Source organism: Cinclus cinclus, chromosome 9 (assembly GCF_963662255.1).
Source record: "Cinclus cinclus chromosome 9, bCinCin1.1, whole genome shotgun sequence".
Lineage (NCBI taxonomy): Eukaryota > Metazoa > Chordata > Aves > Passeriformes > Cinclidae > Cinclus > Cinclus cinclus.
Window position 1 is genome coordinate 20,229,309 of NC_085054.1, and position 23,399 is coordinate 20,252,707.

The following is a 23,399-nucleotide window of genomic DNA, read 5'->3' on the forward strand; positions in this document are numbered from 1 at the left end:
TGTATTTTTCAGGATAGCATCCAAGAGGAAGACATTGCTTGTCACCACAAGCTTCATGGATCAGTCCAGAAAGCAAGGAAGGGAGAAAACCACGCATCAGCCACAAGTTTTCTGCAGCCAAGGCTCCTCAATGTGGAGCAGGGAAGCAGATCTGCAGGGCTGGTTTCTCTTAAGTGCTCAGTTATGACAGGACCAACCCATATAAAATCCTTTTCTTCTCTAGCTATAATTTCCACCTCCCTGGACTGTTTTTACAGCTGCTAAATTAAAAGCCAAGAAATAAATAGTCTCTAAACATTTCAAAGAAGGACAGAAGGCGAATGAATTAGGTTGCACCAAATCTAAATAACAAAAAATTTGCTTAGCTACCACTTATGACATCTGCAACTGTGACCACATCTGTCATTCTCACTAATCTTCATCTGGCTGCTACTTCCTGACACGTCACAATTTTTCAAATTAACCCTTTTCTCTTGAAGCACACCCTCCACAGTTGCCCACAAATACACCTTTTCCAGCCCACTTGACTTCAGCCTCTTTTCTTTAATATATTAACCACTGCCCTAGCACAAGAGAAACAGAGCTTGGGGCAGCTTTTCTGTCATGGAGATAAAAAAACTGCAGGAACACACCAAACTCCTCCCCAGGCTGTCCAATCATTCCTTCCCATAGTATTTTGTGCAGAATTTTCATACCAAGTTCTGCACCAAGTTGTTTGGACACACTGATGAATGTGTTCACTTGTTCTTCCAAGCTCAAAAGTATTTAAAAGACACTCTTACTTGCTCTTCCCACAGGTGACAGTGACAGAGGGGGGATCAGCCTGTACAAACCAGACACTGAAAGCTGCATCTCTGATTCTGATGACTGAAATCCAAATTCTCCTGGGGAGACAGACTTCATCTTAGGCTCAACAGTTCATACTATAAATCTGCTGGAAAACTTCCTTTTCCCCTACCCCTGCCTAAAATCTTGTACAATCTGATTTGCATAGTGCATTTTTTTCCATAAAACACAAATCCATCAGGATTACACACCTCAATGCCTGTGTTAAACAGGGCTGACTTGTCACACTTTGTTTTCTACAAGCAGCAGCAGGCTGCACAGCACCTCTAACTAAGGACAGTCACTTATTTAAGATCTGAGATGTGTTTATGATTCAGGGAGCCTAAAACCACTGAGATCAATGAAAATTCTGCTCTTAACTTCAGTGGGGCCCAATCAAGCCAAGCAGACAGACAGTAGCATAAGCCAATGTCCTATTTTGCCATGTTCCCTGTTGGAACACACTATGGTTCTAGCAAGTATCTACACAGGAAGCAGCCCTGAGCCCTTCCCTTTGCTCCAGAAGGTACAGGATGGAAACAACATCAGTTATGTAAGAGAATCAAATCTGGTCAGAGTTAAAAATACATCCATTACTCTGCAGGGTGTTTGCCACTCTCAGAAGTATCACATTTACAATTTAAGATGGATATTAAGTGGTTAGATTTTTTCTTTTTAAATGTTTTTCAACTATGTCCTCTGTTTCTAGCAGCAGAAATTTGCATCATAACTAAATCCATATCAGAAACCAGTTGTGGTGATCACTGGAGCACAGGAAGGCTTTACCTTCTTTTTCCTAGAAACATCCCCATGTTAAAAGAAATCACTTCATGTATTGTATCAAAGTATTTCTTCAGCATTAGGTCTATTTTTACACAACAAAATTAGTAACAGCTTTCTTAGTGTGAAATCACAAGCATACCAGATGAGGGAGGAAGAGAAATAACTTGCCTAATAACATTATGCAAGGAACACAAATGGGTTTATGGTCAACATGGGAGCTTTTCAGTCTCATTTACAGCCATCACCTAGACAAATCCCAAATCAAAATTTTAAGATTAGTTTAGTGACTGAGCAGTAAGTCTGTATTTTAGTTAGCTTAAGTTTGATCCCTGGAGTGTACTCAGCTGAAAAGTTGGGTTTTGCTATGATCACTGCAATATTAAAAGCTGGGCCTTGCATCATAGGCCTTGCTGCTCATTTAAAGCACATGTGCCGTGTGACATGGATAAAACAACTATTAAACTTATACAGTGTTAATCTGTTTCTCTACCAGCCCCATTTTGGAGCAGGCACTGATAAACCATGGAAGAATTTCACACATTGCCACCACGATTCCTACCCCAAATCCTGGAATTGGCCAAGGAGTCAAATGTGCTGCAGACCAAGAAACAAGGAGGAACTAATCGCACTGTTTTAATTTTAATTTTTATTCCCAGTTAAACATGAAAATGCCCAATGGATATCCAAAACTATCACAACAGGATGGTTGTAGAGAATATCATGAACAAGACAAGTAGGGCCTAAAACATTCTTCTGCTGGAGAATAGTTACCACTCAAGCACATAGTGCCAAAATATCCCACTTTTGGGACCAAGGAAAGCCCAGACAGATCTCCAGCATAAAAGAAAACAACCACCCACTCTTTTCCTGGTCACCTGATCTCTAGGAAAGCAGACGGAACAAATGAATCATTTTGTAGCTTTATTATCCCCCCCCACTTCTCACAAACAGACTATGACTTGCATTGAGATCTCAGTGCATTTCACAGCAAAAAAAAAAAAATGTACAAGAGGATCAAAACAGTTGTGCATAAACCCAACTCTTTCTTTTTTTTGCATGATTTACAGTTTGTGTTGAAAGTTAATATCGTTATTTGAACCTTCTGATGCATTCTTACAATTGCATCTTCTCTATGGAAAACATCTTACCAGATCACACGGTTGTGAGTTCTCATGATGTTGGATCAGGTGCAGCCATTGCCATGGCTGGGAAGTGGTAGATAATGTTATATACACTGATTGGAAGACTACATCAGAAGATAAAACAGATTAAGGCACCACTGTTGGAAAAATTAAGGTAGCTTGTAGTTACAACAATAACGAAAGCCATAGTAAGTACTATTCTTAATTGCCAGCAATTCTTAGACTTCAATAAAATAGTTATAAAAAGGAGGAAAAAAAAAAGGATGCTTGTACCTGAATACAGTTTCCTGATATCTGATTGTGTTTCGAATCAATACTCAGTCCTCGGCATAATCAGATGTTTGTTTGAGTTTTGTTTTTTTTTATGGTAAGATGAAAAACCAGGACCTACAGTCCATGTATTCAAGGTCACATTTCACTGCTTTGTTCTGAACAACACCACAGGAGAAAAAACAAAACAACCCAAAGGATAGTTTGTAACACTGATACTTCATCTCTGAAACGATTAGATGGGCAGAGAAATTTAAATACAAAACTGTATGTTTTCTGTTCATTTTGAAAGCCTTAGTCCTCAGGAAGAGAAGTTGGAGGAGAAAAAACAGGCCAGATCTCATTATATTATAACTTGAGAAAAACCAGTCACTCAAAGAGATTTAATAAAATTAGAGTTGAAAAGTGTTCAAATTACTTTTCCAATTCAAGTCAATTATTTCAAGTATATTAAAACGTTTCAGAGGAAAAATTTCTCCATGGTTATACTTCTAATTGCTTTTATAAATCCATAAAAAAGAAAAGTAGTCTCTACATACATCCCATATGCCTCCAATGCATGCACACGGTCTCTCCGAAGAAAAGGTCGTCATGATCCAGTTGTTTCTTAATACTGATTTCAGGCACATCTTCCAAACACCCTTCCAGTTTTTGCCAAGAAGGTTAATTACTGGGCATAAAAGCAGCAATTTTCTGTTGCTGTTGTCTACATGTGTACTGAGGAGGTTTCAGTGATTAAAGAGCTTGACACAGATTCCAAAAGAGTTCCTATGTCACTCTAAAATCCCACAGGTTCCTTCTTCTCTCAGGCAGCTTTTGCAATCAGATCTACTTAGAAGAATCTTACACAATGCAGATAAAATCTCTTGGATCGTACAAAAAAACAAGTTGGTTGAATGTACCTGGCAGGTTTGTCTCTACAACTTGGATTTTTACATTTCTTTCTTTAAATAGCTTTAAAGTGCCCTAGTATAGTTATTTCTTTATGCTCATTTAAACTTGCACAATTACATAAAAAGGGGACACTCAGTGTGATTACCGTGGTCTGAGAGACAGAGGAAAAGGAGAGGAAAATCAGAAAACTCATCTTAAAGCAGCTTTTTTTCTAGTTACTGTCCGTTTGCTGAGTTTGTGCAGCAGAGACTGTTTTCCAGAGCGGTTTATGGTAAACCCAGCCATCTCCCTGCAGTTTAAAAAGAGAAAGTATGGTTATCATAAAGGCACCACCATGGGAGAACTGCCTTCACATAACTATTAGACTGATGGCTGTGAACAGCAGAGGGACAGAGCTGGTATCTCTAACTCCCACAGATCAGCACTGCAGGCTGCTGACACTGCTTCAGACCATGTGCAGGCTCCTGCCGAGCCCCCACGCTCTCTGGGAGCAGACTGCACTTGTAATTAACCCACTCTTCTCAAATGTGTGATCCAAATTACTTTCAGAAGCCAAATAAGCAGCCAGCAGAGAGGCAGCTACCCAGGACGATCAGCTCTACCTCAGCCCAGCTGTTTACCCAGAAATGCCGTGCTCGTGATTATGTTTAAATGTTTCCTGAGTACATCTGTATTCTGGACTAGCAACAGAATTTCATCTTTAGCAAATCTAACAATACTAACAATACAACTATCTACCTTCGAGCTAATAATACTAACACAGCTTCAGAGAACAAAAACCTTCATGGGAGCTAGTCCTAAACTTGATGAAACAAACCTGGAATATGTTCAAGAAAAAGAAACCTTTTAGCCTGTGTTCTATACCCCTTCTAGATCACAGTTATAGGAAGAAGAGGGGGAATTACATCACTGCAGGGCAACAGATAAAGCTTTCACTGTAAGGAGAATCTAAACTACAACAGCAATAATTTTACTTAAGAACTCTCCTATTGCAAAGGGCTTAGCAAAGGTCTCTACACAAGCAAGGTCTCATCACATGGATCACAGGAAAAGCATATTTGAAAGTTATCATACTAGCATTCCCCAATCCTCCTGGGCAGGCTACACTTCCCCTTGTTAAAAGTCTTACTATATTATTACTACTACTATTACTGAAGTACAGGTTAAGATGCTAAACAAATAAGCTCTATCCAAAACATAATGTAGAAGAACAAAAAAAGTGGTAAATTGAGAATGAACTCAATTTTTTGCTAAAAAAATTCCTATTTGCTAACAATAATATGTTGGGTACAGAAACACACAACCTCAGCAAAATTAGTACTACTGATTATTTTCTTCGGGTACTTAGCGTTACAGTCTGCTTACATGTGTATATGCAAAACTATTTTCATGTGCCACTGAGGAAGTGCCTGGTAAAAAAAATAAGACCAGAAAACTGGAAAACATTTTGATGCAAAATCCATGCATTTACAAAGTGGAGAACAAAGTCCCACCTTTACATGCTAAGGAATTCCTAAGTCACCTTATTCCTATGGATCCCACAAAGCTAAACTGTAGAATCTAAGGCTAAATAAATATTCTGATAGAACTCAGACCCATATGTGCTCCTGCTTGCATAACAGCTCTGCTTCTACCTTCACCAGTAGCAGATAACTGCTTGGAAACTTACATCTTTGAGGAAGTATTTAGTACACCAAGGTGTTTCTGTTTCAGCACGAAGCCTCTCTTCATTCCTCTGCCGTTCTTCCAGGGCACGCTTGTGCTCTGTAGCCTTATCGATGTCTCCATCCCGCAGAGACTCTGTCACGTGCTGCCACAGCCTCCTACAAAATAAACTGGTAACTTCACTGTTCCAAAGGCTTCCCAGCCAGCCACCTCAAACTGCAGGGTCACTGTGGAACAGGAGCACTCTCTCCATTTAGACATGACAAACCAGCCCAGGTCAGAGTTGCAGTGCAGGGAAGGCTCATGGACAAGTCTTAGACCTACACCAGCAACTGGGAGCAGGTAGGAAGGGCTCTGAGGTTCTGGCAGTGCTAATCTAATGTCTGTTTGCAAACCCTTTAAAGCTGCTATTGGAAGTGTTATTCAAGAAACAGCTTCTTGTGAAGATGTCAGGAGCTGCCCTGCTGTGCAGCTGACTGGTAAAAACAAAACTAACAGGGATATTCTGTTCTCTGGTAAGCACTTTGTGAACTCAAAAATCCCCTCTATTTTGCCTCCTATTTATGAACAACCAACCATGTGCCTGCACTGGGGTTTTGCACTTTTTTTTTCCTCTTGATTTTTATTTTTAGAAAACATAAAAAAATTAGGATCACTGCTGCTAAGCACAATCCACAAATACCATCTACATTTGCAGGTATCCCTAAGGCACTGATCAGACTGCTTAGGACAAAAGGCAAGAGCAAACACATACTCTACCTAGATTCAAAGGGGCCTTGCTTCTCCAGTGGCCGGACTCGTTTTCTTGTCACGGAGAGCTTTGTCAAGTCCACATATTTGGTCTCCCCGTTGTTGTAGGTGAACTCAAGCACACTGTTCCACTCTCCCTGCACTCTGCACACCACCGTGTTCATCATGTTCTGCTTCACTTCACCTGTGACTCTAGGAAAGAAATTTATTTTTAAAAAGCCATGGCTGAAGAAACCTGAGGACTGTTCCTTGCATAATCACTCAATTCTGAATGAGTTTGCAAACTTGTCACACTGCTTTGGAAAATGTTAGTTATTTGAATTCCATTTGTGTGGAAAAGCTCAAAGTGCAAAGTGACTTTCACTCGCTGCTCTAGTTCTCTTCATGTTACCCAGGAAACTCCATTTTTGTCTTCAGCTTGTTTCAAGCCTCTTAAGGAAAACAAAAATAAAAAAGAAACTTACACAACAAGCTGATTCACATAGAACAAGCAGTTGACCATTTCCAATTGAAGTATCACATCAGATATACAGTTCCGACTTAAAAAATAAAAACTAAACTTTTTATCAACAATATATATCACACCTGCTGGTGCTTCATCTCGCATCTTTACATTTCAACCTTCTTACGTAGGTGGTCTCATTTTCATGTTGCTCACATAAGGAGCAGACATGCCAAGGCAGAAAGCAAGGTAGGAAACTAGGAATCAGGTAAACTGCTTTTGTTCCCTGTCTCTTCCACAGAAACCTCTGCCAATAACAAGACTAGGAAAATGCCTTTCTGACAGGCAGTATTTCATTCAAAGTGTTGCATAATGCTCAAGTATCACCATAATTATACACACTGATGCATATTTTTCTTCTCAGCTCCAAGACCTGTACAAAGACCTCCTGACACCCACTTCATCCTGACACAGTTTTTGAGTATGCTTGGCAAGCAAATTGCCAGTCCCAAACAGAACTTCTCTCCTAGATACAAAGAAATAAAAGGGTCTGCACACTATGCAAACCAGACTTGAGACATTTCCAACTGTAAGGTGCTGCAGGATTCACAAAGGATACTATCTCTAGCTCCAATCAACTACAGTTACCTGTACACAACCTCCCTAAAACTCACCACTTTCCAGCCCTCCTGCATTTCATCAGTGCTTACACAAAGCATAGGTTACATCTCCTTCCACATTTCCATTGTGTGCAGCTGAGGACAGCTAACTTGCACACCACCAGCTTGCTCTGATGTCCTTTGAACTGCATCCTGGAGAGTGGAAAGCAGCACTTCTGTGCACCCACCTTGTGTAGTGCTACACTCAGAGTAAAAGGGAGCACAGGACACAAGTGCCACTTCCCTTCTTCCACACACTGGTGTGTGGGTTCACTTCCCACTATGCCTGCACCTACCTATTCTCCCCAATCCTAGCATCAAAATAGAGAAATTTATCTCAAGCAATGAAATGAGTATCACAGGTCAGACCTTACAGCACAGAGATACTGGATGCCAGCCAAAGCAGACCTGCAGGGAATCTCCAGGGCAAGGGGGAAGGCTCACAGCCAGCTCACAGCAGGAGGCAGCTGCCAGGATTTCTGTCATATAATGGTCCAGCAGCTCAAACCTAAACTAACCTTATGAGAAATATCTTTAAAAAGCCAGACTGATAAGTATGTGCTGCTCACACAGTTTTCCATTACAAAAATTAGCAGACAGAGCAGTTGACAAGCAAGCAGCCTTGAGTTTGGGCTGTTTCTCATCCTGTGACTTCCACACCTCAACAAAGCTATTACACATAGAGGAGTCCCCGTCCTCCTCCCAAGAGATCTCTGAACAGCCTGAATCCACAGGATGCCAGAGATCAGCCTGGTCAGACTCTGCAGTTACTTCTTGACAACTTTAACAGCTTGATTTTTTCCATGATGATACTGACATCCAGGATTTTAATATCTATCTCAAAATTACTGCCTCTGCTCAGCTGTAAGTAAACAAAGTTGTATCATGCACTACTGAGGCACAGTACTGAACTCCATTAAACACTCATCACCTGTATTTCTCCAGGTTGCATTGCTCTGACACACAACCACTGCCAGCACTGCAGACCATAGTATCTGCTTGAACCTGCACTAGTGATAAAAAACTGCTGGCACTTATTTGTAATCTTGGCATGACTGATACATGTCTTGCTGTCTGTTATCATTATCCTCTATTTCATCTAGATAAAGAGGTACAGGACCAAGGAGCCAACATCCAGCTGAGGTCTAACAACAAGGGTCACTCTACAAAAAAATCCATACCATTGCCATAGCAACTCCTGTGTGCTCTGAGTAACCATGACAACACTCCTGCTTCCCATCAAGAGATTCTTTTGGCAATGTCCAATCATCACCATGTCAAATTTTCAATTGCTACAGTACCTTGAACAGATCTCTCTTTAAAAAGCCTCTACATCTGTGACTAACTTCAGAGAGAAAAATAACAAAACAGTTTCCAAATTAAATCACTGAAGTAAAACTACTTCCTCTAACTTATCTCTTATGACACAAGAGCAGCTATTGCACAGTGGAAGATACACTGTGAGCCATGGAAAAAAACCCCAAATGATGAGTCACTTTCAAATTGCACCAAGTGAAACAGAACTACATGTAAGCTTCAGTTCTCCAAAAGTGAGACCAATCACATTTCAAGCATACAAAATGTTCTCACCGATGCAATTTGCCACCGTAGAAGGGCTTGGTGTGAAAGTTAATACTTGCAGAATACCCAGTTTTTGCACAGTTAATGTTGACTTTTCCTCCCAGCTCTACCCAAGGAACAGTTAAAATTGAGCGGGCATACGCGCAGGGCAGAGAGAAAGTGTATTCTTCCCCATGTTCCAAGAGATGTAAGACACCTGTGTAAAGAAACACAAGAATCTGTAAACCATTTTTCTAAAAGCCAAACAAGTTGTTGAAACAGAGTCAATACTACATCTGGTTACTCTTCCGCATAGCCCCTCAAACAAAGAAAGAAAATTTAAAAACCCACACAAGAACAACATTTATTAGATTCTAGATACAAATATTTTCCTGGAAGTACTAACTTGAGTAATGTGCATTTAAATCTCTTTTGGGAAAAGACATTTATCTCAATAATACTGTTCCATGAAGTACAATCCCATGCTATGCACATACTTCTCAGTAGTGCATAGAAGGGCTGGTCACTCCTACTGATGGCTCTGGAGCACGGCAAGACAAGACTTACTCTGAAAAAAGGAAGTCACAAATGAATTCCTTGAACTGCAGATCCTGAGGAAGTATAATACTCCTGCTTTCCCATTCTATGATACACCTTATCCAATCTGAAGGCAGGTAGCAGAGAATTCTCCTCACTGCACCTCCCTGCCAAGATAAACCCAACTCCTTCCTAACAGCAGCTTTTGCAGTACATGCCAAGAATCTTATTAAATATTAGATTTTTTCATTGGGCTTTAAGATTAGTGGGTTTGATTCCTATAAAGAAACCAAAAGCACAAGAACTCCCTCTCGTCCTTACAAGAACACATCACAACATCTAACTGCTACCTGCCCCAGCCCATGCCTCTGGAGCACAGTACCCCTGGGTGTCTGACATCAGCACAAATAACATGGGAAATTTTGAAAAAAAAATGAGTTGAGAAAGATCCCACAAGGGATATCAACTTCACAAATTACCTATACAGACAAAGATGTGCCTTTCACATACCCTGGCATTCCCTTGGTCATTCCCTTCCCCAGAGTGTAGTTTATATGAAAGTGCCTGGAATCCCCAGGTACTGGACAAAGTACACAGGAGACACAGAGTGGGAGAGGCTGTCTCATCTTGCACAGTAAATACTAATAGCTCAAGGAAAATTACAGGTTGAGGGCAGTTACCCTTCTCTGTCCCTAAAGGACCCAATTTTTCAAGTTAAAGAAAATCAAAATGTGCATAGGAAGATCAAGTGCAATACAGAGAAATGCAACAACACTTCTACTTAATAAATGTCTGATGCAAATTAATTAATAAACATCAGTTTACATCACGGTAACTGACCTTCGGCTTAGAAGTCAATATTTTATTTCCAAATATAATCCTGATTTTTGGCAAAGCATAAACCTTTATTTTTTCCTCCCACATGAAAATTTGCTGTTTACAATGACAACTTGTAGCTTTTAACTATAACATCAAATTTGCTATCAAATTAACAGTATTTTAACAAATTTCTGAAATGAACAAAGGACAGAATTTACACTTACCCTCACCAACCATCGTCACTCCTATTGACATTCCTAAGAATTTACTTTTTGTCCAGACGTGGGCATTGACACACATGTTCCTCTCTACACACTCAGCATAAAACCCTGAGACAGGAGGATGGTGGGACACTTGCTCAGCTACGAATTTCACTGTGTAATAGTCCGGCTCTGCTTGGCCTTCCAGATCTTTAGGCAGAGTTCCTTGCTCCGAGAGGGTGTGAGCAGAGGAGTCGGTACCAGCATCGGTGGCCACGTTGCTCTTGGGCATCCTCCAGGAGCAGTGGAAGGTCTCCCCAATGATGGGGTTGTAGGGCTTCTTGGCAATGGCTCCCTTGCGGCCCTCGTGGAAGGAGGTGAGGTAATACTCCACAAAGCGGATCATCCTCTCCTCGGGACTGCTGCCGTTCGTGATGGCGACAAAGAGATCGGGGTGCGACATGAAGTCCGCGTACATCTCCAGCAACGACCGCTTCTCCAGAATGAACGTGGGAAGAACCACCTGAAAATAAAAGAAAAGCCATAAGGATCTAGTAAGGACAACAGAGACGGGTGTTTTGTAAGAGAAATCCTTGGGAGGAGGAGTCTGTCCTGTTTGGGACACCACACTTTCAGAGTGCATTTTCTTGTTCCTCTTGTAAAATGCAAGAAAAATAGAGTGATTGGAACTTCCAGAAAAGCAATTTACAAGGAGAAAAAAGCCCAGTGAGTACTAGTAGGTCTAAAGAGATTGAAAGGGACTGTGTATGAGGTAATCCCCAAAAACCATGAAAGAGCTACAGAGAAACAATATGTTCCATATACCTGTGAGAGAGAAAATTAGCATGAAGGAACTCAGAAGGTTCAGAGCAGAAGTTAGGAAAGGTATGATCTAATGGAGAGGAAAGCTAGGAAGCTATGTCAGCTCCGGAGAGCTTGCAGAATCTCTCCACACAGCCACTAGGACAAGCATCCATGAGAAGCAGCACAGGATGGGTTGATCCCGTGCCTCTGAGCAAAGGTACCTTATATTTTCACAGTTACATTCAAAACTATAAAAACCAGCAATCCTGAACCAAGGGAAATCCCCTATAGTGAAAGGCTGTGGATATATCATCAGTGTTTTCCTTCTCTGCAGTGGGAACAAGCCTCACATAGCTAAACTCACATAACTGACATACCTATTGTACACAGCAACACAGAGTATCTTAACCATGGGATAAAGACAACCCACTTAAATCAGCTGCATTCAAAGACAAAAAGCACAGACATAACACTTAATAGACATTCAAGCTAGACTGAACACACTTGCCATGTTGTTGCAACATCAACCTTGAGTATTAAGTGGCTTTTCAGATCAGTATCCTGATACTGAGTTAAGTACAATTCCAACAACTTCATTACCTGTTTTGAAGTCAGGTTTGTCCACTTCAGTGCTTTGCCTCCTCTGAAATAAGCACAACCTCTCCCCACACAGCCAAAAGTCACAACTTGGACACAGGCTCAACAATTTGTTTCAACTAAGAGAAGAAGATATCCTAAATCCAATCTTCACTGTAAGTGATAGAGTGACTTAATCAGTTCCTCATTAAGCAGCAGGGGTTACATCTGATCCACAGCCAGCAGGGCCTGTTCACACCACCTTTTCATTTTCCCTCTCAAGCTGTGAAACATAAGCTGCACAATACAAGTGTTTCTAGGGGCTACGTAGCTAGTGCTCAAAAAACATAGGTTTAAAAAAATAATAATCCACAATTCCAAAAGATAGTGTTTTTCTCACTGCATGCTACTGTAAAATCCATTTCTTGATTTCAAAGTGCCTAGTACTTATGGCAAGAAGCCTTTACAGGAATGAATTGAACATAAGCTGGTAGCAGCCTGATTTTCCCAGATTTGCTGCCCAGTTTGTCTAATAGCACCTGAGTGTTAATTTTTCCAAGCTGCTTGCTTTTGAGATCTGCACTTAAGTGTTAAATCAAATTCTCTCCAGTGCAACTTCAGTCTTGCTTGCTTGTGAGCAAACACAGAAAATGAGAATAGGAGAGAGGCTTAAACAGGCATCTAAAGATAGATAAGGGGGAACCAAAAGACAACTTCTTTTCAGAAGCATTATGGACATAGGTGGAGGGTTATACGAGTTGTGTGAAAAAGCATTATCAAGACAAAAAAGAGATCATGGAAAGAAAGCAGAAAATAAAATATGAGAAGGCTGAAGGAAACAGCATAAAAAGACTAACGTTCAAACACTGGAAAGAAGACAGGCCATTACAGGAAAGGTAACAAAAACACAGTAGAAAACACAAAGGGAAGGTAATAGAAAAGACAGAGCCAGCACATTTCACCTAAACCTGTCTCAATCTGGGACATCAAATCTTGGGACCTGATGTTGCTACTGGCAACAATTTCATACTAAACTCAATGCTGTTCAATTAATTGAATTTTAAATGATTCTTCATTTTTACTGCAGCCAGTCTTCACACTTCAGTTACTTACTCTTGTTAAGTCCATGCCAAGTTTCAGCTGGGACAAAAGATGTAAGATAACACTGCGCTGCTCTTCCACTGCTCCTAGGTCATCTTCTTTATCATCACAGATATCCTCCAGCTCCTCATCTGGATTTATTTCTTCAGGTTCCTGGAATAAGAGCCATAAACTTTGCTCAAGAATGTAACTTAGTATTCAAAAAGGACTTCATATGGTATTTAACTGCCTATGTATGAAAAAAGGACTAAATAAACCCCTGCAGAGAGGTACACAATGGAATCTACTCCCAAGATAAACAACAGCTGAAGAATTTGAATGGATATTAAGATAACTCAGTGCAGATTCCATCTGGATAATTCAGGCTCAGATTTCTCACCCTGTCTCATTCGGGTTATGGAAAAAAAAGAAAAAAGCTTAAAAGAAATTCCTGTAAGTTTTGTGAGTTCACAGAATGTCAAGCACCTAACACATACACAGAAACAGCAAACCAAAAGCTAGCAGCAATTCCAACCACCTCAGTAACCCCCTCCACCTCCAGACCACTTCAGCCTTTCCAGCGCTGCCGTCACGAATCCAAAGGCTGTATCAGACTAGTTCTGTTCATGAGTTCCTCCACTACCATCACGCCTGGTATCTACAAGCTGTGCTTCACAAGCATTATCACGTTGCTGCGAGTGCAAATATGTAACAGCAAAAGAAATAAAGTAACTTGGAGTAGTTTCAATAAAATAACAAAGCCCCAGGCATAGACACACTGCAGGTGCTGGTGTCTGTGTAACTAAAGCAGACAGACTAGAAATTATGTCTGCACCGTTTTAACAACCACAGCAGCCCAAGTAGAAAGTCAAACACTTCAGGCAGGAGGGATGGTGGCATTCCTAGGGCTCTGAGCAGCATCCTCCTGGGGCAAACAGCTGGAGGGAGGCAGATGCAGAGGAGAGAGGCACTGAATGCCAGGGGAAGGCAGCAATATGCCTGTGCCAAGTCCTTTGTCCTGGAGCAGCTGCCCTGGCTCAAGGCAGATTTATAAACACTCAACCACCAAAACCAGGGGGCCAGGCCCTGACACAGAGCTCAAATCCTGGTAAGTGCAGTATCACAGAGGTGACTCCTTTCCAAGGATGCTATGCTGTTCTGCTCTCAGAAATAAGGGCGCTGAAAATACCTATGGGGAGTGATAACACCAGTCATAGCTCAAATACATTAAGTACTCAAACTGTGACTAGCTTAATTACTGAACGGAAGGAATTAAGTGATTTAGTTGAAAGCTCCTAGTTCTGTTTCATCTTTTTATAATTTAGTCGTAACTACTCTGACCCATTTAAAAATCTATAAACTATAGCAATTGAAAAAAATCCTTTCCATTTCAATTTTGCTCTAAGACAGCCCAGTGCTATTGCAGAGACATAGAACAGCACATTATCTTTTCACAGTAACGCAGTCTCAGCCAAACAACTGTGTGAAACAAACTAGCATAAAGAGGATGTAATTATGATTTTCTAGCTTAGTTAGGAAAACATGCTCTTCATCATAATCCCTGCAGGTTTTTTACTTCAGTGTTTTGCAATTCAAATCCATTTTGTCAGTTATAATGATACAGACTGTAGCTGAAAAGGATACAGACTGTAACTGTATTTCAAATGCATTAAGCCACCCTTTAGTCAAATGATGAAAGTTGCTCAGATTAAGAAAAACAGATGCAATAAGACCTAGAAAATAAAGGGAAATGTAATAGCTGAAGACCTACAATTTTGTCTTTTGTCTGCTTAAGCAGTTCTTCTTGGGCCTATTTTGAGAAAGTCACAAATTTCAGTTATGCAGTATTCCCTCACATTTTATCTAAAAGAAGTAAATAATGAAGTGCAAAAAACCTATTTCAATGCCTTGCATTACCACCCCAACTAGTTCCCTCCACTTGACAGCAAGTTACATAAAGCAGCAAAAATGTGTTGAATAAACAAGGTAGAGAGTTTCATTTACTGCAACTGTCCTCACTCCTCTTCCCACACAGCTAACCAAAAGTATAAGAATAACTATAATTAAATAATTTTCACACAATATGATTGAAACATTTACAGGTATTCCTCTGAAGAATTCCCCACAGAAACGGGATGTCACATTACCTTACCCTTGTTAGCTGGCAGGGCTCTGCAATGGACTGCTCTTCTCTGACAGATGCTGGCTTGTTTATCTCTGCTGGGAAATTCTGAGCTGCTCCATTTTTGAAGTGGTTTGCAAGGGAGACCTTCGGTTCCAACCAACTGATTGTCGTTCCTGAAGCAAAGGAAAGTTTGCGCTGAAGCTTGCTCATCCTCTGCAAGGTCAGTAAAAAGCAGTTTCCAACAAAAAAACTATTTTTTATGGAATAAGCTGTAAGCAGCCAATTCCTCCTGCAGCCAATGCCTCCAGCAGCCACTAAACAAAGGTGGTGCAATGAGACACCACCTTCAGTGATCATTAGCACAAACACCGGGATTGGCGAGCTGTAATACATGCAACTTGGACTGGAGAAACTAGTTGGTGTCATGAAAGGTGTAATCAGACACTACAGGAGGAGCCCATTATCATGGGAATATTAAACAGCCCTTACACTTTCCTTTAAGTGGTACAAAAATTAAAAAACAAAACAAAACAAAACAGCTTTCCATTTATCAGCTTCTAAAACCCAGCTCTGTAGACTAAAAAGACCTAAAGCAGAAGTTTTGTTGCCACTGTTCTCTCTGGAGAGGGTGCTTGTCTTTTCTCAGCTGCAGAGAAGACAGGCACACACTGTTGAATAAATTATAGCTGTGAAAAAAAACCAAAACAACAAAACCAAGCCTACAGGGTTTGGAAAGCTATTACCCACCTGATGATTCCAGCATCTCTAGTTACTCCCAGTTAATTTATCAGAACGGTCAGGTTCCTCATTAATAATACAAATGTTCCATTCTTTTTCAAAGGGCAATAAATGTACAGGTGACTCCAATCAGTTTTTACTGAAGAATACACAAACTGACAAACCATCTTGACTGGGTTGCAAACACAGAAATTATTAGGAAACCTGAATTTCTACCACCAGATAGCATTTCCCTGTCCTATATTAAGACACCTATACTATGGTGTCTGTTGTCTCTTCCCATATGATACACAATACTTTATTTCCAGACCCCTGTTACCAACTGCAACTAGGTCACATCCTCAACCAAAACTGGCAGAGTAAGCTTAATTCAGATGAACAGCAGCATATCCAACAGGAAAATACTGGGGCAGGAAAAAAGTCCAGCTTTGCTATTGAGACAACTTTTCCACAGCTAGGTAGCTTATTTTCATCATCAATTACTCATTAATCCACTACATCATAAGAAACAAGAATTCCTGACCACACTAAATTAAAGCTATTTAAACCGAAGTTTCAAAGTAAAAAACTAAGTTGCTCAGAATGTTGCCCTCACACCTTTTTATAAAGGTTTTACTTGTCTTAAAAACCTCTCCATGACATCTGCTTTCTAAGCTATAACTTTCAATACACTAATCTCTAACTGCATATTCTAGGCTGCATTTAATCCATACTCACTGCCTCTGTATTAGCTTGAATTTACCTCCCATTCATATTTTCTAGCAGCTACACAAAAATGATCTTATTTATTACATTTTCTGTTTAATTTCTGCTGTTAAGAGGGTGTTTTTGGAAGATTTGAGCTACCAGCTGTGTTTCAGTATTTGTGAATGGACAAGATATCACCTTAAGACTTCTCCTTCACTGGAAAAGCATATACAAATCTGCTCTCAAGTTATTTTGCATAGGCACAAAGCCATTCTCCTTATTTGTGACATCCTCCTCCCCTGGAGTCTTCACCAATTTCATTTTAAACAGTTGTCAGCACTTCCTCCTTGGTACAGAGCAGACCTCTTGAGTTTTCACTTCCTACATTTTTCTTCAAGAGCTGCAACTGTTGCATACCACTTAGGACTGGAATTTAGGAAAAGTTAATAGGTGGAATTTTCTTGTTCATCTTTAGGTCTGTGAATCAGAATACACTTTTACTTGGGGCAGTATTTTCAGTCTCCTGACCTTTTTTTTTCGTTTGCCTTTTTTTTGTTCATTGGGGATTTTTTGTCATCTAACTGGCACTCTTACATTATTTCTAATCCTTGGTTTTTAAGCCTGCTCCACCAGTTGAACCAGAAGTATCCCTCCTTAGTCAAGAGGAAAAATCTAAGCTAAATGGATTTTTTAAAAAAATTATTTAAAGAAGTTCTTGGAAATCTTTGAAAGGAACAAATGTATTACAGTGTCTCGAGGCCACAGCAGGGAAGAGATGGAAGGCTGAAGAAAGACACATGCATTCTGTTAATGGTCTCTTTTTAACTCTGGCCCCAGTAATGCATCCTCCAATCTGCTGATCCTTTCTTCTCTATCTATCTCCCCAGGATATCACTGGATATCTTCAAGATTTGGACATGTTGAAGCAGTATTTTTAGATTTGGACAGAACAGGCAGATACCAACTGAATAGCAGTCAGTGAATTAAACTTCTCCCTGCATGTTTTAAAAAATTAAAAACCTACACCACTTGTCAAAAAAACCCAAAACCAAAACTATCTTCTTTAGTTATTACAGTGGTGCTCATTGGACCCTACTTATATACCCAGATACAAGTCAAAAAATCATCTTAGTAGGGCATATGTGAAAATGCCAAAACAAAAATACTTCTGATGTGCATCTCCCACAGTTAGGCATCAACAGACAACAGGAAGAGCTCTTTCAGCACAACTTCAGAGTTCAGACAAATATCTCAAGAGTTGCCATCCAGGTTTTTGTTTAAAATGAAATTTTGAACTGAAACAGAGCAAAAATTGAATTCAATCTATTCACATATTCTCTTTTAATATGTCTGGTGATTTCAGAATCACAAAAAAAATTATATAGTTTTAATATTTTTATATAACATTTTTTTTCATCTTGGAAGCTAAATTAATTACAGCTCTGAAATAATATGCCTGACAAAGCAGGCACCAGAAATAGGAGAGGAATATAGAACAGATAGGAATATGGGACAGACAACTTACGTGTGTACTTTGTTAAATACTTACTATATCTACTTATCTGTTGTGCAAGAGCATTTGAAAATCCTATAAACCTCACAAAATGCCACAAAGTAAACACATGAAAAAAGGCACAGTAAGATGCAGAAGAATTTACAAACAACCACGACCATGTTCAGTTTCATACACTGCACTGAATCAGGTAGAACAATTCCACTAAGCTCTTGCTTGCATATAAGTGATCAATTGTGCAGATGTGGCAACAAAGTTGTCTGCTGCCTGTGAATACACATATTCCACACCCAAGAGCAGTAGGGTTTGGCTTTTGTTTGTTGGGGTGGTCAGTTGTTTATTAAAAGAGATTTTCTATTTTTCTCAAACTTTAAGTAATTTTCATTGACTTACAAGTCCATTCTGGCCTCAGAATAGAATACAACACTTGTGTTTAGACCACGGTTTAGTAACTAAAAACAAGAATACTGATATTTAGACAGTGTTAGTAACAACCAGCATAAATTCAGAATTCTCTATTTTAATGCTTAACTGGAAATGAAAGTTACACACACGTAAATACTTATAATAGGTTTTCAGTATGCAAAAAAAGAATGGAAAAAGCATAACATTTGGAAGAGTTGTAGTGGACACTACAATGTCCTAGAATCTGCAATTCCATAAAATTCCCCCTCCAGTATTACAGCTGCATCCCAAAAGCAGCCTTCATATGGGGGTGCCTTATGTAATTTATTCTGTTGTAAGATGTCGTACAACAATTAGATGTTACATTTATGAAGCTGCTGCCGCAGATTTCCCAAAAGAAAAAAAAAATTAAAAAATACATATTCAACAGGCACAGAGTTCCACCCAACAAAAACAAGCTTGGGTCTGGAAAAATTCACAAGAAACCAGACAGTCAGCAGTTTCCTTTGCCAACGTGTTAGTTGAATGGACATTTCTGAAAGGAAGGGATTTGTCACAGAGTTCTGCTCTCTGTGAGCACCTATACCCACCTGCTGGTAAGGATCCCTTTTGCTGAGAAGCATGTTGTAACTGGAGAATATGGAAACAGTCATTTAAGCAGTTCATGGTTGCCATGGAAGTTGCTTTGAGCATCAATAGGTCTTGATCCAAGGATGAAAGGTGACCAGAGGCAGGAAGGCATTCTATGCTCCTGATCAAGTCTCTCTGCTGGCCCTCAGCCTGAGACATCATCTGTCAAACACAACAGTCATTTATCAGCTGCTAGAAGTGTTGTGTGATACCTGTTCAGCTGTGCACACAGAGGATCCCAAATGGTTTCAGGACAATAATAAAACTGCAAGGTAACAGATACATGTAAAATTAACTGTACTTTTTTTTTCTTTACTATGAGAACTATTACTACTACAGAGTCAGCCACAAGACATCAGCCACATGCACTCTGTGCGAGAAGTAATTAAGCTCTGTGCTCTGCACACCCTGGAATAGGATCTGCTGTCTGTGGGTATCAATATTTTTTCCCTCCCTACAATCAGAGGTACGGTACTTAAACGGAAAAGATCTGTATTTCTCATTTTGATTCAAACTATAAAGGATCTTCATTTATTGTTTGCACTGACACCACACTGATTATCACTATCTCAGCATTTACTTTGCAGAGAGGGAAGAAAAGCCAGCAGGGTTTCCACCTTCATTCTGTGTTCAAATTGCAGCTGTCCTGTCCTGTTGTCGTTGCCCCCCTTGCTGTCCCCCAAGCTCTTTTCCTCCTTCACACAGAGCTCCACACCCCTAAATCACAGAATCTGCAATAGCACATCTGCCCATATGAGGTACAGGGGCAAAGCACACAAGCCATCAAGCAGCACTTTCCTCTTTATACTCACAGAAACAAAATATTACCTGATTTTGAATCACAGGGATGAAAGCAAACTCCTACACTTGCTAGTCCCCTTTCTGGGGAGGAACAAAAAACAGCATCCATGTAAGTGGACAACACTAATCTGCAATTATTATGTGTTCTGGTAGTGAAGGTAAATGTAAGGACAGATTGATTTAGCAGAGCAGCAGCAGAATATCTTTTAAAAAACCTTTACAGAAACATGCGTTTAACTGCTGTGGCACTAGGTAGCTTTTTCACTCCAGTTAATTCCTAATCCTAGCAGTATCTGACTTTTTTTTTTTTTTGTCAGAACTACTACCTCCAACCCCTTCCAGGAACTGCTTTTAAGATTTTATGCAATACTTCAGGAACATGTATTCATCCAAGTATGTGATCTTTGGAACTTTTAAGGGCTTGGCTTCATAGTATGCAAAGGTGTGAATTTACAGAGCATTGGCTCTTTAAAAGTGGTATTAACTGTGCAGAGTCAGCCTTAGCATATCCCAAGGGCAACAGGGCAGAAAGCTACTAAAACACTTAGTTACAGATAGCCTTACCTATGCAAACATATCAGCTGCAATCACAACATGTGTCTCATTTTTCTCCAGTCACAAACATCATAAAAGCCTTTGTGTGCAGTTTTTTCCCCAACTTTGAAAGTGTGTTAGCTTAAAAAGAAACCCCTCACAGAAACACCACAATTAGTTGACAAATCACCACAATCCTTCTGGTGACCTTTACTGTTAGTAATTCACCACCTGGTAGGACCCGAGCACCTCATTCCAGGAACAGGCCAGACAACAGGACAAGCCATGCTATGCTTAGCTATGAAGTTCAAATAGGCACATTTCCCTTTCAAAGAAGACATTTGGAACAGCCCAAAGGTTTTTTCTAATTGTGCATTCAGCTTAAGGGAAAAAAAAACAAAACATAGAGCCAGGAAAAGAAAAGCAGAGTGACTAAAAATCAAAAATCTTGGAAAAATACACAGGTTATTGCTCTCAGTTTGCAAACACACAGACACCTGCATTTAGTGCAAGTTAGCAAAAAGATCTTAAACCTCCTGCTCTGCACAACAAACCCGTCAGCAGCATGACATGCTCAGCCAAGAACAAAGGACAGTTAAAGGGAAAGGGACTGACAAGGAAACCCAGGCATAGTGCAATTCATGGGAAAATCAAAGAAGAGCACAATGTAGCAAATTCTTAGAAAGAAGGTGCTCTTCCCACAGCTTTTCGAAATTCATTTTTAGGCCTTCAAGCTTGCTCAGGGGTAAGAGGCACATACCTGCCTTTAGTATCTACAAAAAAAGTAGGCATGATATCCAACAGCATTCCAGCTTAAAAAAGGCAAGCAAACTAACTTTAACATTCAGAAGAGCCAACACTACTGAGGATTCTTCATCTGTACAAGTCTATATAGTTTTTAAGTTGATAAATAATCATGCCGTGCCACCAAACTCAGTAGCAATCAAAAGAGCATTAATAGTTTCCTGTCCTCTTTGTAGTGCCAAGAAAAGTCATTCCACTTTATCCCAATTACAGGATGCAAGCCAATGCTGCAGTGCTTCAGCTCACATATACTCCTCTCTCCTCCCTAAAATTTTGAATGCCATAACAGTGTTTGAAAATTCAAAAAGTGAAAAAGCCATTTCTCAAACATTTTTATTTTCCTGAGTACCTGGCAGCACTTCACATGTCTCTGCACTAGCACTATAGGAGACTTTACTGCTTTAAGAGGATAAAAACAGGATGGCAGCAATTACCCTTTTTCAAGACATCTGCAAGAACAGTTTGCCGGAGAGAGATTCACAGACTCCAAAGTTTAAAGAGGCCGTCAACCTTGTGTAAACTACTGAATAATTACACCTTAGTACCTGATAGAAATCAGGGCACAATGACAGCATGCCATACTAATGAAAGTATCTGCAACACTCATTTACTGGAGAACTTACCACAGTGCTCACCCACATATTTTAAGGTTAATGAGGCTCACAATATACAGCACTCTTCTATTCCAGTTTGTCTAAGTTCAATTTCTAGCTGTTCACGCTTCCTGTATCTTTATTTTCTAAATTTAAAAGCCCTCCATTAGAAACTTATCTCCGCCAAGAAATGTATCACACCACACTAATTACAGTTAACACTAAAATACTTAATAACATCAGTAACATCAGTACTACCCCTAAGTAACACAAGTTTGCAATGCAGTATCTTTAGATAGGCAAGATCCACCCTGGATATATTCACAAGTTAAAATCAATCAGTAGTTGGTCTGTTCTATCAGTCAAGATGGAGAGGTAATTATTTCTGGATTTTTCTCCCAAAATACGCTACACCTGAACATACAGCGAAAGAAAGGGCAGGTGTTTGAATTGCTCTCTGTTCAGTCACATCCATTCCTAGATGATTTGTCTAAATGAATCAGCTTACCAGCAAATGGTATTAGCATTCCAAAATACAATCATGACCAACTCCTCCTTAGTCATATGAGACACAAGAACAGCTTAGTCAGTTCTTCTATAGCTTGACATGGGAAGAAAAGTGTTTAATTGTATCATAGTATGTGATGCTATATCCCTTAAGGATATTCCCTTGTCACTTGTAGTGCTACAATTTGCAAGGATGAGAAAGTGGTTCTAACTTCAGCATCAGGATACTACTGCAGAGTACAAAAATCACAGAATACACACCATGTACTTCCAATTAGCCAGGGAAAGTTACTTATTCTCCCACAGCTGTGCAATAATAGCTTAGAACCTGCTATTGACAATATATCCAGGTAAGAAGTGCAGGTTTCTCCACAGCCTTACAAATAACACCACAGCTCTCTCAAAAAACTGTAAGGGAATTTAAAGCATACAAACCTCTCTAACATCTACAAGATGATCTGGCTGCATAATTGGAACTCTTTTTCCCATTGGCAATCTGTGATGTCCAACACTGAAGAAGGAAACTGCATTTTGACTGGGTCTTCTCTGCACACCAGGAGAGTTGGCACTTCCTTGGGATGCAAGAGAGAAGCTGCGAGATTTCAGAGGAGGGTTGTTCTAGTGAATAAATAAGCATATTGAGAAACATTTACAGTTAATTCTAATAATCAGCAATTGTTCTAATGTGAAAGATACAGCAGAACAGTTTAATTTTTAATAGAGGAAGGAAAGATGGCAAAGCCCTAATAATGCATTAGTAGCAACTGCAAAATATTTTCCACTGTCTGCTTCTGGCTGCCCTCTTTTATAGTCTAATTAAGAACAATCTGTGAAATGAGACTGATCAGTAAGTATCACTTCTCTGACTTGACAATCAGTCCTTGATCTGCAGCAGCACCAGAAATTGACTCCTAACAGATCCTGCAGGGATAGAGCTGATATTTAAAAGAATGGAATTTCATTTAGAACTATTAATTCAACTTATCTCTTACAACAAAACCAGTGACAAGATTCTGATTGCATCTTAAAAGCAAGATTTTATTCAGGTATCAGAAC

The 23,399-nt window shown here is 39.8% G+C and overlaps 1 protein-coding gene across 1 annotated transcript in view; it reads right to left on the reverse strand.

Moving 5' to 3' along the window:
- Nucleotides 1–2,332: 2,332 nt before the first annotated feature.
- Nucleotides 2,333–23,399, reverse strand: part of OSBPL11 (oxysterol binding protein like 11) — a 38,265-nt gene continuing 17,198 nt past the window's right edge. The window contains exons 5-13 of the mRNA XM_062498073.1: nt 22,779–22,961; nt 19,065–19,266; nt 15,159–15,304; nt 13,040–13,180; nt 10,571–11,069; nt 9,021–9,207; nt 6,339–6,521; nt 5,584–5,737; nt 2,333–4,203 (exon numbers count right to left, since the gene is read on the reverse strand). Of these exons, the coding sequence (XP_062354057.1) occupies nt 4,126–4,203; nt 5,584–5,737; nt 6,339–6,521; nt 9,021–9,207; nt 10,571–11,069; nt 13,040–13,180; nt 15,159–15,304; nt 19,065–19,266; nt 22,779–22,961 (1,773 nt within the window). The 3' untranslated portion in view covers nt 2,333–4,125. The remainder of the gene's footprint in view (nt 4,204–5,583; nt 5,738–6,338; nt 6,522–9,020; nt 9,208–10,570; nt 11,070–13,039; nt 13,181–15,158; nt 15,305–19,064; nt 19,267–22,778; nt 22,962–23,399) is intronic.